Raw genomic sequence first — 16,307 nt, 5'->3', positions numbered from 1 at the left:
TGTGACTCAAATTGTAGGAAAGGGCTCCACAGTTGTTCAGCGCTTTTGCTGCCGGCCAAAATATTCATGAGACAAATAAAGCTGAAGAAGTACCAAGTATTTCTGGGGCTGACAAGAGCTTCAAGTTGCAAAGTGAAAAAGCCCACAGCAATCAGAACTTGCCCCTCCAATCCTGCACCTTCCCACATCCCTGCCAACACATACAGCAAAGAGTTTTGGAGAAGATATAAGCATTCCTAATGTATGGCACAAGCCAACAACTCTGCGTAGGTAAAGTCTCTTTAAGTTTTTACAACGATCTATAAAAAGATGATCCTGAATTTTTGGGGTGCAGACAATTTATTACATGCATCTTCTTACTTTTAATTTTGAAAAGTATACACATATTTATGGAATTCAAGATTAATGAGTGTCATTAAACCTAATTTCTTAAATTTTTAGGCATAGGCATTTTGGTTTTGCAAACTCTCAGAATCAGGTTCAGATCTAAGACCTTAGTTTGTTTAATAACTGTTTAAAGACAAGTTTTTTTGCAAACTCAGGAGTCGTTTTCATTCTTACCAGCAGACAGAGTGATTGAGGTTTTTTAATTTGTTTGTTTTCCCTTGGGAGATTTTTGTTGCTAGAAGGCAAGATCCTTCTTGGGCGCATACACCCTCCTGTAGGAAGGGAATGGGCTGCCCCCAGAGTCCCCGATGCTTCCAGCAGTGTCTGTAGCTGTGCTCAGCAGGAGGAAGCAGCATGTGGTCCTCATTTGGGCAAGCTACCAGCCAAGAGTGTAGCTCATCACAGTGGGCAGCCGTGCCAGCCCACTTGTGCATCGTGCCCAACCTCCTCCTCTGGTGTGGTACATCCTGCTCAGCACAGCATCCTGCAAGGGTGGCAGAGGGGTAAGAAATAGGGGGTGCCTTGCAGGAACCTGGTGTTGAGCATGTGTCTGAAACCCAGAAAGATGCTTTTCATGATTTTCACACCAACATCTACTGCTTGAGCAGCTTTGCTGGGCTTAGAAGGACATGTTCTCTGAATGTTGACTCCTCTGGGAGAGGTTAATCCAGGTTTGTTCTTTGCACTGAAATGACTGGGACTAGCCACAAGCACTCCCCATTCTTGAGCACCAATCTTACAAGCTTTCTGAAGCTCCTTAGCCTCTTTACCCCAAAATAACCCAAAGTGCAGTGTCACCATTTTCCTTGTAGGGCTTCAGCAGGGGGCTGGAAAAGCCTGTTGTTTTTGACCAAACTCTTCCTCAGGTTTCTGTCATGGATCATATGAATTATTGCCCCATAGCTTTTTTTTTTTTTTTCTTCTTCTTCTTAATGGAGAATAAACCAAAAACCTTCACCTCTTAAACCTCTTAGTGGGAACCACATCTTTAATCCTCAATTTACTACTGAGATTCCTTTTCCAGTCTGATCCTTCTGGCAGCAAGCTGCTAGTCCATGGGGAAGAGCTGACAGTTTCTCCAGTAGATGTTTTTCTGAGAAGAAATTGGAAAAAGGGATCCTGCTTAATGAATTGCTTTGCCTCTTATGTAATAACATATTTATGTTGTTATGAAGCCTCCAGTGAAGCTGCATCTGATAAGAGTGATAGGTTTCCAGTTTGATCTTATTTTAGATTGCAGCAAACTGAGGATAAAAAGACTCTTTGTTCCAAGAAGAAGGAAAAAAATAAAAGAACCAAAACATCTGGTGAGAAGCTGATGTGCTCAGGACAACTCTGAAAGAGGTTGATAGTGATGGATTACAACACACAACTTCAATACGTCCCCACAAGTGTTATGTGAAGAGACAAGATAATTCTTCCCTTGTCTAAGATTCTTTTTTTTAAGAGTTTTCTGCTTTTCAGAGAAGGGGAGAGGAAAGAGTGTAACAGTGAACTCCCTGTGTGTTTCTCCATGATCCTTGTGACTGGTCTAGTCCGAACTGAGGGCTTCTTTCAAGACTGATTTATTTGGAGAGTGCTAATTGTAGACCATGTCCCAGCTCCCCTTTGAAGCCTTTCATAATGGATTATCTCCTTTCCTGGGGCACAGACCTGCTCAGGAGCTTCCCAACAGTGGGTCCAGTGCCCAGAAGAGCATCTGAGGAGTGTTGGGGTTTGGTGTGTTCAGTCAGTTCTGCTAGATAGAGGTCCCTCATTACTTGTGGAATGTGTGGATTTGGCTCTCATTCTTCAATTCCTCTCTCAAACCGCTGAAAAAAATATTTTCTGCTGCAAATTATAAAGTGTTTCCTACTTTGTCTTTAAACACAGGCTTGGATCATTGCACCCTGTGCTGATTCCTGCTGCATGTGCACATCTCGGAGGCAGAGGCAGTCAGGCCCATGTAGCTATGGGCAGATCCAGGTCCTGAGTGAGAAACAGGGGGAGCAGAGTGGTGGGAAGGGGTATTTCCATTTCATTCAGAAAGACACTCCCAAAATGGAAAGGAGCAATGCATGGGTGAAGTGTTTTCAGTAAGAATCAGGTCTGTTGTCAGCATTTGTGACATTTTCTCTGTCCCCTTCCTTTGGGCAGTTTGCCACTGTAACGTACATAGATGACATCCGGATTTTCAGACTGTCATTTCTTAAGGCATCTGCTCTGAACTCAGTATTTTTCCAGGACATAGACATGACTCTTTCTTCTCTGTTAATTAACTTTTCTTTTTTTTTAACCATGTTTGCCTGCTTTATAAATTCCTCTGACATCAGGGTCTAGGATTAAACAAATTGATACCACCCTTGCAGCGTGTGAGCGTGACACTGAGTTGACAGCCTAAGGAGCCCAAAGTATTTCAACACATCAACAGAGCAAATACAGAGGAAATCCCCGTTCAGCCTCCCCTGCACCCTCCCACCCAGCTCCCTGGGAGCCAGGCTCCCAACTTGAATGGCCTGTGTCAGTAGGAAACGCAGCAGTCCCGAAGCCCTCCCACCCATCTGTGCTTTTCTGCTCTGAGGATGCCAGTTGTGATATTTCTCAGAAATACCTGTATCTGTCCCTGTGTCAGGGTTTCACCGTAATGCAATAACAGAACCCTGCTAACCTGGTAGGGAGCCAACTCCGCACAGTAGCCAGATTAAGTTGTCTTATTTGGTTAACAGTGTTTTGATAGTTTATTAAATCCCGGTTGAGTAGAAAGGTAAGGCGTGGAAAAAGAAAATCTTATGGATTATCTGCTCTTGGTTGTTCACTTCTGTTGGTATAATCCTGGTTTGAATGATAAACTGTGAGAACAAGCATTTAATGTTTTGCTATTGTCTCATCTTAAACACGTGCATTGCTTTAAGAGAATAAGCATATTCTCTAGCTATTTTCTCTGGTTTGCTGTTTTTATCACTGATGTGGAACGTAGTGCTTGTTTTCTTTATCTGGAACGAAAACATTAGTTCATCCCAGATAGCACAAGCTATTTGATCAGCAGTCAGATGGTAAGGCATTACAAAAGCTGCTGACACGGGACAAATTCAGACCTGTGGCGTGCAGCTTGAAAAGACTTCATGCCCTTGTTATCAGTCCCTTGAGATACCCAGCTACTCCCTCAGCAGCAGCAAAGAGAAATAGGGGCTGGTTGTGCTAGAACCCAATCCCTCTCGCCTTACTGAGTCTGGGAGGCAGCACTGATGTGCATGGGGAGGCTGCTGTGGATGCAGCATGTGAGATGGCATCTGCCTCTTCCTCACAGTCCTCTGTGCAGTGACCTTGGGCTGGGTTAACCTGGGTCCTGCCACGTAGCACGTGCTGATGTCATTGGGGGGTTCCAGCAGGGTGCTGGTAAAGCAGACAGCTTATCTCTGGCTCTCCCCTCCCCCTCATTGCATTAGCTCCCAGTCTGGCTCATCCAAGGTGCCCACCGAGTCAGTGGTGGGGCCGGTTCCCAGCTACACCCTGCCACCTCTACTTATCCTGAGGTGCTCCTTGGTATGAAAGTGCAGGAAAATCATGACTTCACGTGAGCACAGCCCTTCCTCATGACCATATCCTGCCCTGATTTCTCTTGGCCAGCCTACAGCCCTGCCTCACCATGCATATCCTCAGCCGGTGGTATCGCTGAGACCGGGGAGGACATGTCCCGGTGCATTTTGATCAAAGTGTGAAGCCTTGCCATACTAATACTTAATATTCAGGCCTGCTGTGACATTATGTGCAAACCGAAGCCAAAGACAATTCTCTTAGTACATTATCAGAAAATAGAAGATACCATGTTTTGCCAGCAGCTGACTGCAAAGCAAAGAAATGGGCTGCACAGCTCTTAGCTAACACCTGCCTTTGCGATATGGGAAAATTCCTGATACGCAGTCTCCTTAATAGAGCAGTCTGGTAGCCAGTTCAGTTTGATGTTAGTAGCTACTATGAGAGACCAGCTGTGCATCCGGACACCTTACACAAATTTTATGGGGCGTAGGTGTCTGGAAATGGCTTATCAGCTGATGTTTCTCAGTGCATCTAGAATGAAAAGGGCATGAAGAGCTCTTCCTAGGGCGGTCTGCCAGGACTGTCTCCTAGTCCGAACGTTTTTTGGGTACCCCCATTCCCTCTAGGAGTTATCTGTGACAAGACTGTTTCAAGATAGCATCAGGGTACTAGTGCTAGAGGCCATGCTGTCAGTTACTTATCAGCATGTGCTAAATCATGTTCTCTTTAAAGTGATGTATTTCAAGAGAGATGGGGACAGGAACACCTGAAGCAGGAAAAGCTGGGAGGCATAAGGAAGGGGATTTACTTTCATTGCGGTACCTCTTTGCAAGGTATTTTTAACATCTGTACCACCTCCAGGCTCGTTTTGTATCCGCTGCAGACACTCTGACATGGGGAAAAAAAAAAACAACCAAACACCACGCAACAGAAGGGAGAACAAAAAAAAAATCAAAAACTCATGGTCTGAATTCCACTGTTTGGCCGTCAGTTCCTGACTGTGTTGCTCATTACCCTGGATGGGGTTTAGGTATGAAGAGGGAGAGGCCAACAGGTGGTTGTGCTTGCCAGGGGCAGGAGGAGAGGGCTGGAGCTCCTCAGCTGCTGGGTGCTCTCGTGTTTACTGGCTGTACCTGGCCAGGGGCTGCATCCTGGTGTCCCTGCCGTGCCTGGCAGGGGGGTCTCAGCCGTGTGGGACTTCAGCAAGCCTGATTGCCTGAGACATATCCACCCAGAAACCCCCAAGGAGGGGGTTTGGGCAGTAGGTGTCCTGGCATGGGGGACTGGATTGAGGCAACCAGAGGTCAGTTTTGATCTAGGAGTGTGAAAAGAGGTTTTGGAGCAGTTTGGAAAGCGAGTGGGAGGAGGGCTACAAATATGAGGGAAGAATCATGACAGATTTATCACAGCCTGAAGTAAATTAACCTCTGGGAGGAATGATTTTGTAATAATTTGCATTTAGATACTCTGACACATCCGAATAACCCCAAACCTTCTGCAAACATTGTAATGAATTCAATCTCCAACATCCTGTGAGAGAAATAGAAATAGCGCTATTTACATGGTTAAAGGAGCCAAGGACTCATCTCTCAGTATTGCATTTTACACCCCTGGGACTGCCCTTCTCTCTTGGTTCCATGGCTATGGAGCCTCATGGTGGGGTGAAACACAGCCGCAGTGAACAGCTAGAGAGCTTTTCCGACTTCAGCCAGCTGAGATCGTGCAGCCCCAGTACGTTACACCACACGCCATGGCTGCAGCAGCTCCCGGCACAGCCCGTGGCAGGCGGGCCCGTGGCCAAGGGGAGCCTGCATGGGCCAGGGCAGTGGTGCTGGGAGCACGCGGGGGAAGAAGCGGGGAGCTGAGCCCCGTCTCAGCTTGTGTTGGTGGTGGCTGAGAGCAGGGGTATTCCTCCTGTGAGGACCCTGCTGCAAAGCAGCCCAGCCGGCTCCACCCCTGACGAGGAAGTTGTCAAGTGATTTCATGTTCAGCACTCTCAAAGGCAGTAATGAATCTGATAGCCAAAATGATCTGTTAACCCAGCCAGCTGAGAGGGTATTTGAAGGACAATTCAAGCCTGTAGCCAGGCAGTGTGATATTTTCTTGTCATCAGCCTCCTGCCTGTTCCTTTCCACTCTAGGGCAGTTAATCATAAATGAGATATTTGTTTGATGCTGTTTTCATGCATGCTCTGCCCTGTCTTCATTTCCAAGAGACTGTGAAATAGGTGGGTTACATCCCACCACGCCTTCGGCAGCCTTTGCAGGAGAGGTGGCTCTTCAAGGGAGACCCAGATGGAACCACATATTTTGGCTGCTGGAGGCTTGGGCAAGCCAATAGTTTTCTGAAGGGAAGCCGAGCATCCCAAAGTGCATCCTGTCTTTCTTACAAGTGTGTCTTAAATCCAGAGCGCTTAGGGCAGCGTGGAGCTGGTACTAGCTGAGCCATTGAGTGCACCCTGGGCACCTCCGTGCTCCACTACCAGCCACGCTCAGCTGGGGGGTTGCAAGTCAAGGGCTCAGGGAAGATGGCTGGGTTTCACTTACAGACTCACATGGAGCAGTGTAATTCTCTCTGGGCCTGATGGAGTTGGCCTGAGTCACTGAAAGTGTTTTTGTTATCTTCAGGGAGGTTTGGAATGGACCTCTGCTTGCTGCCAGTTTAGCTTCTGCCATGCTCATGTGCTTTCTATAAAGCTCTTCCAGGCACCAGGAGCATGTGCTCTGGAGCAAGCAGTTAGCATCATGTCAGCTGTATACGAGGGGAAATTTCTCTGACGCAGCAGTGGAGAGGAGAACGCGCAGGGTATCTTGCAGATTTACTCCTCATAAAACACCTCCAGCTCTCCGTAGGTATCTGCAGATAATCTCCTACCAAGGGAACCCAGAGATATTTATAGTGTAGCTTCAGTGGTGACGGCAAGTTAGCAAACAAATGAACTTTGAAATACAAGGAGAGCAAAAATACAGTCGAGAGTGCGTTTATTTTGGAGTCAATAAAAATGGTTAAATAATAATAGTATAATGTTTCCAGGGTGGGTCAGGTTAAAAAGCAAAGCAAAGTATTTTTATAGTGCTGTAAGACTGTTTTGTGTGCACTGAGTTTGAATTACAAAGACAAATGGTAAAAACTTTGCTCCCCACTGAGATAAAGTGCTGTGGTGCTGAGTACCCGTACAAATGCCTGCAGTAACCGAAGATAAATGTTGCTTCAAAAGGGATTGAAACTGCTGTGAGTTCAGGCTTCAAATTCTATATGCAATTCACAAAGTTGTGTAAAATGAAGCCATTTTAGCTATGGGTGTGACTTTTCGCTGGCTTTCTGTCTGTTCCCCCCGACCCGGCGGTGCGGGCTGGCCGGCAGCTGCTGGAAGCTGTGCTCCATGGCAAGGCATTGGACCCCTGCCATCCTGCTGAAACACGCGCCCTGCTCCGCCCAGGGCTGGAGAGGAGAGGTGTTTGTCCAGTCACGTCACGTTACGTTTTAATTAGCAGGCCTCGCGCTTCTACCACCCCTCGTCGTTCCTCAGGGAGCTGGGGTGCGTTGTGGGGCTCTTCCTCCACGTCCTCTTCCTCACTGTGGGCAGGCCGCCTTCTTCCCCAGAGGCAATCCCCACACGTTCCCCTTTTTGTTCCTAAAGCCTGTTTGGGGAACCAGCAGCTTTGGTGAACTTGTAGGTGTCTCCTGGTTAAATAATAATAGTGAACGTTTCCCGGGTGGGTAGCCCTGGCAGCCGCGTTTGCTCTCCCGGTTCCAGGCAGGGCTGCGGCCTGGCCGTGCCGGAGGGGTTAGCAGAGCATGGCGCGGCCGGGCCGGCTCACTGCCGGCAGGCCGGGAGCTGCGGGTTCCCAGGTGGCGGCTTCCCACTGCTTTACCTTGGTGTACCAACATGGGGGGTTGGTAAGGGGGTGCCCGAGGCCTAGGCTGAACCTGCGAGCACCGGTGGGGAATGGAGCGGTGGCGGGAGCGCTCGTGCTTTTGGGTGCCTTGGGGGCCAAGGGGTCACGCAACCAGGGCCTCGTCTGCAAAATGTGTCAGCAACTGAGACATGGTGGTAAAGGCAGTCTTAGGGAGCCATTGGGATCCTTTGGGATCCGTTTCCTTGTTGATAGGCCTTTCAGAGAGGTCCTGGGGGTACTGAGAGCAGCATGGAAGGGTGCACGCCGCAGTAAAACAGCTGCCAGCGAACGACTGATCCTTGCCAGAAACCCCCTGGCAGCAGAAATCGGGTGGGAGAGGCCAGACGAGAAGAAAGTTTTTAGTTTGCCACCACAGGAAACAAAGCTGTGTCTTGTCAAAAAGTCACCACTCCTTTTTTCTGCCTCTCGGTCACACATCAGCCATCCTCACTGTGAGTTTCTTGTACAAATGCAGCTTTACAGAAGGGATCTCAGGGAATGAATTGCAATGATCTCGTTTGTGAAGGAAGGAGAGGCCTAAGCCGATGATGAACGTGTAGGTGTCCCCTTGCTGGGGCAGCCCCGCTTGCAGGCACTGCACCTTACACTGTGTTTTGCGTGGCAAGCATTAAGCCGCGTGATGCTAGTATTCAACTCTTAGTTTTTTATATTGAAGCAAGTTGCTGCTTTCCCCATTGCTCTTGACGGTGTGTCACAGTGGTGCCTGGGTGCTCGTGGGGACTGGGAGGGGGGTCCCGTGGGAGACAGGACACTGACGCTCCTCTCAGCTGGGAGCACAACATGAGCCTGATGCTGGGAGTTATGCTGGTGGGCAGCAATTCCCATTACATAGGCAGGAAGGCTGCCCTGTCCATGGAAGTGGACGCGATAACCTGTTTTCCAAGGGCAAGCTCACCCCAGCGCCCTGCAGAGGTTGCTCCAGAGCCATCTGTGAGCACGGACCTGAGGGCCAGCAAAATGCAAACTCATCCTGAACGTCTTCTGCCTAAAGTACATCAGCTACAGAGCACTCCTGTCAAAATTGCTCTTAGTCAGGCTACTAATGACATGGCATTCACAAGGGAAGGACACATGCCCAGTTTCAAAGACCCTTTACCCGGAGGCACCCATTTGCTAAGGGCTCTATGCTGGAAATAGCTCAGGACTTTAATGGGAAACTCTGGAGGACTGTGCAGGTTCAAGATTTGAAGCTGTCGAGACTCACAAGATAAAACATGATTGTAAATGTATGTTTCAGCTCAGCTATGACGTTAAGACAGCAGTCCTGTAAAACTGCCAGCAAAATCATTGGCAATCCCAATCAAATTATGTTAAGCACAGTAACTTCTTTGTAACTGGTTTATCTCAGTGTGTGCTTGGAACCAAGGGCGGGGGGGGTGGTGGTGTTATTCTTTAAAAAAAATACCCCTGATGTTTGATTTCATCCAAATGAATTCGTATTGCTGGGTAAGGAGAAACGTAGGGTGTGTTTGCAGGTGGATGTGTCTTTCTTTGTAAGGACTCATAAGAACTTAAGCAATTATTTTTAAAATGTTGCTGACTCTGCCTGTGCAAACACTTGCTTCTCCACAATAAAGAGATGTGCAGAGGGCAGGAGGAGCTCTGATACTGAAGAATTTTTCAATTTGACTGCCGAGTCCTCTTACCTTTCCTGTCCTTCCCTATAGCCAAGGGTATATTCCATCAGTAATTGTCATAGCAACCCCTTTTTTGGGTGGTCTTGTCTCTTTCTGAGAGAGAAATTTTTCATTGAAAAAATAGTAAATGAGCAGATTTCAAAATCTGTGGAGGGTAATTAGTCACCCAAACTGACATTCAGCACATCCCTGTCTTTTGAAAACTTCTCACTAATCTCACCTCTCTGGTTAAGGAAATGCCTTCTCAGGATGGAGTGGGGGGATAGTTTGGGAGGTCAGGGAAAATGTTGGAGTTGGTTTTTTTCTTGACAAAGTAGTTTCAAACAGTTGTACTAATATACATGTTAAGTCTAGTGAGGATGACTAGTACGTCATTGAATAAGAGACTTCCATGTCTTCTGGGATTCTGGGCAGAGCTGGATTGTAGGGCAGACTTTGAGCAGGAAACGCTTGTATTTCCCTTCTCCTTGCCCCACGGACGAATTTTGTGTCCTTGGCTCAGAGTCAGCAGTGAGAAAATTTGTACTTGCATTCATACCAACCACTATAATAATGCAGGATAAGTCCAGTTAGGAGGTAAACACGTAAAGCCTGATGCAGATCTAGGTAAATAGGGAGCTGCAATGTTTTTATGCTGAGGTTGTCTGGGTTGAAATCCTTCCTTTTCCAGACCTGGCCATTCAAGTACGTTTTCTCTCATTTTAGGGGAGCACCTGCGAATCTGCCCACAAGGCTATACTTGCTGCACCAGCGAGATGGAGGAGAACTTTGCAAACAAAAGCCGAAGTGAATTTGAAGCCATGATGAAAGAAGCCGGTCGTTCTGTGCAGACAACCCTAACAGCGCAGCACAGAAGTTTTGACGGTAAGTAAATCCTGCTCAGTTCCCCCTTGCTCAGGATCTAGTCACTGCTTAACTTTCCAAGCACTGATCAAGCCAGGCATTTGTGTTCAATGCCTTCCTCTGCACCTTGCTCAGTAGTTTACGTGAAGTGTCGACCTTCAACAGGAATTATACCTCTGGCAGTGTTTTTGCAAGACCAAGTCATTTTGAGAACTCATTTCAGTGAAGCCATTGAAGGAGGCTGGCAGGCACTCCTACCAACAAATTGTGTACCTTGGCACTGACACAGCTTTTACGAGCATGGCGTAATCGGGTCTTACCACAGCAGCATAACATTTGAGGTAGTGATGTAAAACTTGGCACTGTGCCTTGAGCTCTAAGTTGAACAATATGGTAAAGGTGACTGGATAGCCCTCAGTAGATTGGGAGGGTTTAAGGAAGCATAGATTTTTTTTCTGCCCTTTTCATATAAATTGCAAATGTAAAGGAGGTTAGTTCACACAAGATGCTTATAGCTTTGAGCTTCATACAAACATCAGAAAATGTTACATGGCAGTGAAGGTTTTAGAGACTGTGGTGCATGAGATGTTGTGGACAACCAAACTCTCCAAAGGACAGTATCTCTCCTAATGCACTAAGCAAAGGCTGAGGATGGCTGTCTTCTGTTTCCCTGAAGAATCCATTTGCAGCGCACAGTAAACCTCAAGGTCTGAAGGCCACTGGAAATAAATGGTTTATTGGCAAAATTGAGATGACCTATGATTCAGAAACTGTATCCATTATCAGATTTTGAAGAAGGTCAGACATTTAGAATGACGGTCCTCCTAACTTTATCAACAGTCGTCATATGTATTTATCGTGAAAAGAATAGGAGTTGGGGAAAGAAGCTATAATAGCTGGAAAGGTGGAACTGGAAATTTCAAGCAGTAAATAATAGATCTAAAGAAATAAGCCTGACCTTCAGGGAGCTGGTAACCAAGATTAAGTGCTTTTACACTAAATAGAAAGAAAAGGCAGTGCATCTCTGCAAAATGCATTGTAACTGTGTGGCCAAGGTTGACCACAGCAAAGGCATTTCTTTAAAACCTCAAAATTAATTGATTTTCACCTGCCTTAAGAAGTGGTAACAAGGATTTTCAAAAGAGCCTTACAATGCTGGTTGCTTGGACTGATGTCTGAATGGGACCTGACGCAGCAGCCACTGAGTGCGCTTGCTGACCTGTGAAATCCAGCCCTTCGCAGGGGTTAATGCAGATCATCCGCCGGCCTTGGTACCCCCTCCCTCCACTGCCTATTGCAGCATTGGCTGGTACATCTGCTCTTTGCTTTTGCCACAGACACTCAAAAGAACATAGTTCTACATCTGTCATGTAAGAGAGTGCAAAATTTGATGGTAGCTTTGAGGATTAAATTGACGAGCAGAAATTGCCTAGTGAAGAACGGTTTAGTATGCGTGTGATGTTTTGGTAGATTAATAATAACAGCAATAAGAATAATAGTAAGCAAAACCATGAAAGGGGGATGCTTGTCTTGAGATGCCAATTAGAGCTGTAAGGGCTTTCCATTTTTGTTTTTGTTCCCCAGCATTTTACAAAAATAGAGCTTTATTTCTGTGGTGCATGCCCAAGTTTCCTTTAAGCTTCAAACAAAGTAAGTGTTCAATAAGCCAAGTATTACTTTACAGACCATAATGCACAGATCATTGGTGTTTTGCAGTGGGAATAACCTCCACTTGAGCCCACAAGGCCAGGAAGATGTCTCCTGCTCCCATTATACCCTTTTAGTTTGCTTAACTACTCTTGCAATCAATGTATAGTTTATAATTTATGCAAGACATTATTTTAAAAAAATTATCATATTGTGCCTGAGTTTCAAGCATGACTTTACCTATAAGCAGTAGGGTTGGGTTTTTTTCCTTAGCTAATGCATAGATGGTTTAAAATTTGAGGGAGTTCTGGTGATGGGGCAGCGGAATTGCCTCAGGTCCTGAAGCAATGCCATAGAAACCACCCTATCTTCCAGCTAACGTTATTAATCTCACAGTTAACAAGGCTTTTTGCAGGTGGTACTGTTTAGAGCTGTTCAATAAAATAATTTTTTAATGTCAGAGAGATGAGTTCTAGTCTTTCTGGCACTGGATGCCTGGTTTTGCTGGATTTCATTAGCAGCAGCTTAGACTGTTTTGGGGTTGCACAGGTATCGATGCACAGCTTGTCTTCATATTAGTGATTTTGTTTGGCCTTAGGAGGATGTAGTGGGTGAGGCTCCACTGCATGGGGCTGTCCAACCCTTTCTTGTAATATTTGCAGCCTGGAGATCAGATTATTCATATATTCTCTGCTAGCAGGTGTGGCACATTGAACTTTAGGCCTGGAGCTGCCTTTTTTAGGTTCATCACAGCAAATGTTGCTTCTGTAATCTCACCACTGATCATGGCAATAGTCTCTACTTGTAAATTGCCCTGAAGCTCCAGATGGAAAATAGCAAGGCTACTATAATCTGCCTCTGAAGTAATATTCTCTATGCTAGTGTTCAACATTTTGCTTTGGAGAATAATTCATCCTTTCAGGTTGGGGTCTGTGAAGCCCTAAATTGTTAGCGCACCTCTACTTTGAGCTACAGTTTTATCCCATTGCAAGGAATTATAATCTGTTGTGTCAGTCTCACTGGCTGCTTTTGGGGCAAATGCTCTGTGGCCAAGAGCAGTGTCCTTTATCTCATACAGAGTATTTTTAGAGAAAACGTACATACAAAATACAGATGACATATGATAGGTATAGCCATATATTCTGAAGTGATATATGCAGAATAGGATCCTATGGTTTGAGTGTGCTCTCTGCATAGGACGAGGACACGTGCCTTCTGGGATTCCCTTCCTCCAGGATCTGCCAGTTTTAAAGTTTCTGCCAATTAATTTAAATCTGCCAATTTAAAGTTGAACAGCCTACAGTATTGCTTAGCTGCTTACTAGTGCATTTGTTGTTTTGCTTTAGTTTACTGTAGTTAACAGGATTTGGGGGCATCAGATTTGAGCTACACATGCGGTCATTGGCTTGCTGTTAACGTTTTAGTTGAAAAGGTAGTATTTTGCTCTACAACTGATTGGTTTAATTTAAAAAAAAGAAAGAAAAAAAAACCCAAACAAAAGCAAATGCACAGACCATGAGTGATGGGAGCATATGCTTTTGATAAGTCAGTGTTAGGGAGGATGTTGAGATCAGAGTTGTGGTATTTCATTAGAAGGATTATATGCACAAATTCTTTGTTAATTCTGATGTCCCCCAGCTCTTGGTCAGGCAGGGAGTGGAGCATCATTAACGTGGTGCACAGCCTGTGGCAGGGACCTGCTGGAGGCTGCTAGGTTGGTTTTGGTCAGAGTTTATTTGCCTGGAAAATTGTACATACCCCATACTTTATTAGAAAAAAAAAAGTTAATAATAAAATTGAAAACAAACTTGGGAGTCTTGGAGGGAACTGGGATAGTCTCTGTTGAGACTGGTACTAAATATTGTTTTAGAGGTGTTTACCAACGTTATACATGCCTCAGAGATTTTAATTGCAGGTTGTGCTTGTTTTCAAACTGGTATCATCTCACTGGATGGGGAAGTTTCAGTATCAATTGTTATAAAATTAAATACTTGGACAAGGAACTTTGTTAAAGCAGATGGTTTCAGGAAACTGCTGTGAGCTGCCTGCTGCCCCCTCTGCCGGCTGCAGAGCAGGGGTTGGCCTGGGAAGTGCTTTGGTTCTGGAATTGTGCTGAGAGCAAGTTATAAACATGGGGCAGGCTGGGGGAAGATCCCTTGGGAAAATGAGTTTTTTCTTGCATATCACACAACTGTATGTCAGCCTTGCACAAAGCCATGGGACTTTAAAACTCCTGTCCTTCCCAATGAAACTTGTACCTCCACAAGCTGTTATAGAGATGAGTCAGGAAAAACCTCTGGGCTGTGCAGGAAAGGCCAGAGAAGTGGTTTGTGTTGCCTGGTCGGAGCAGTCCCGTTCAGAGCCAGTGCAGGCTGGGGTGGCAGCATGGGTTGGGCTGGGAGAGGGGACGAAAGAGGGAACAGGAGTGAGTGATGCTTAGAGTGACAGTGAGAGGCTGCAAGCAGCAAGGAACAATGCTGTTTTTCTAGTCTTGATGAAAGCTCGCTTGTTCAGAGTCTAATCCTTGTCTGTCTCTCTCTTTTCTCCCATTTCCCCCACTTAAATCACTTTTTAATAATACTTCAATGTTGTGGCAATCTTTCCTTCCCAATCATTTTGGTACACTTAGCGAGCGCTCCCTCTGTGACTGCTGACCTTTAGCTGTGAGCCAGGAAATCTGTCCTTTCAGAATTGTTTCATGTTTTCAGGAAATATCAACAAGCGGAACCAAAAATCTTGGCTTTTATTCCACACTGCACAGTCTAAACCCGATTTGTAGCTCTCGTAAATTCTGAGATTTTTAATCTGTGGCAATCAAAGGCAGATTAAAAATTATGTATTTTATAGGGGGCTGCTCATTGGAAAGCTGATGTCACTTAAAAGCTTTAATAATGTCCAGTGTTGGTAACTGGAAATCGCATATGCTAAAACGCAGACCATGCAGATAATTAACATTATTTGAGAGTTAGTTTTAGACAGTTACATATTTCTTATGAAGATGAATCATTGTTTTAAGTGTTACAAGGTGAGGAACATCCCAGAAGCTGTTACATACTGATGGTTAAAATTTTAGAGATTTCTAAAGGGCCCTTCTTTAAAATTGAACCAAATGTGTCTTTGTCAGAGGAACTGACTTATTTAACCCACAGTACCTAGGGTTTCAGCCCCTAAAAAGACTGTCTGGGGAGCGAGACTTTATTTACATAGCCTATGGATGCTTAAGGAAGCTAATCAGGAGGCTGTGGAGCTGCCTCCACAGGCAGAGTTCTGTCCTACCTCACTTACTTCAAACCCGGACTACAAAATCCAGACCTGAATCTGAATTTTGCAGGTATTTTCTCAGTTGATGATAACGTGAATCATAAGCCCTGCCAGCCTGAAATTTAAGGTATCCAAATTCGGTGGCCCATGCACCAAAAGATGTCTTCTGAGAGATGGGGCACTGCGCTGTGCGGAAAATGATTGACACAAGACGAAAGCAATGATTGTCTGGGATATAGGGACTGCAATGCCTGTGTGCCTAAACATGTTGCCCCAAAACAACTGCTCTGCACTTCCAGTGTCTTGCTGCCACTGTGCCAAGTCTCAGCCATGGGTGTTTTGTGGAGCCATGGCATGGTTTGGGTTTGGTGGGGTGCCGTCGATGATGTGTATATGTAGAAGCAGGAAATAAATGTTCCAGGGGCTGCTTATGCCTCAAAATATGGAAGTGATGCTGTCTTTAGAAATAAAATCCATTGTTTCAAAGGTTGTGGAAAGGAGCATTTCTGGAGTCAGCAATGTCCTTCTGGCTGTCCCAGTCTGTGCTTGGTGAGCTGGCTGCTTCCCACTGCCCCTGGCATTGGCTCTGGCTGCTCCCTTGGGCCAAGTTTGAGCTTGGACTTTAAATTTATTGCTTCTGATCCCGAAGCCCACAATTACCTGGGAATGCTCTTTTTTTGTGGTAACTCCCCACGCTGGGGCTCTGCCCCTGAAATTGTGGTGTGTGGCCTCAGTTGGTGGCATTGGCAATGGGCTCAGCTCTGCAGGGGAGCGCTGACCTCCGGGGTATCCTCAGACAGGTGGGAGGCAGCAGCGGGTGCCAGCACCCCATGAGCCAGAAGGCTTAGCCATCCCTCCAGGTACACAAGATGGGGATATCAGGGTGACTTCCATGGCTCACCTGATGTTTGCCTTCCCAAACATCAGCCTTGTGTCGGCCTTCTGCTCATCTCATAACCGAACATCTAATATCAAGCAGTGCCCATGGACAAGCATCTTTTCCAAACAGAAAAGTATAAATGGACCTGAACCACTCCAGCTTCCAAACAAAAAGCTAGTAGAGCCAGGGAAACTGAGGAGGAGGGGGGAATTAAGG

General features: G+C 45.9%; 1 protein-coding gene across 2 annotated transcripts in view; it reads left to right on the top strand.

Moving 5' to 3' along the window:
- The window catches only part of GPC1 (glypican 1), a 222,283-nt gene that overhangs the window by 106,297 nt on the left and 99,679 nt on the right, over window positions 1-16,307 (top strand). For both annotated transcript variants that reach the window (XM_014281931.3, XM_055723820.1), the window contains exon 2: window positions 10,166-10,324. In XM_014281931.3, coding sequence (XP_014137406.1) covers window positions 10,216-10,324 — 109 coding nt within the window. In that variant the 5' untranslated portion in view covers window positions 10,166-10,215. The remainder of the gene's footprint in view (window positions 1-10,165; window positions 10,325-16,307) is intronic.

This window comes from Falco cherrug, chromosome 11 (assembly GCF_023634085.1).
Source record: "Falco cherrug isolate bFalChe1 chromosome 11, bFalChe1.pri, whole genome shotgun sequence".
Lineage (NCBI taxonomy): Eukaryota > Metazoa > Chordata > Aves > Falconiformes > Falconidae > Falco > Falco cherrug.
Note: the sequence above shows the minus strand (reverse complement) of the source record. Positions and strands in the feature narration are given on the sequence as shown.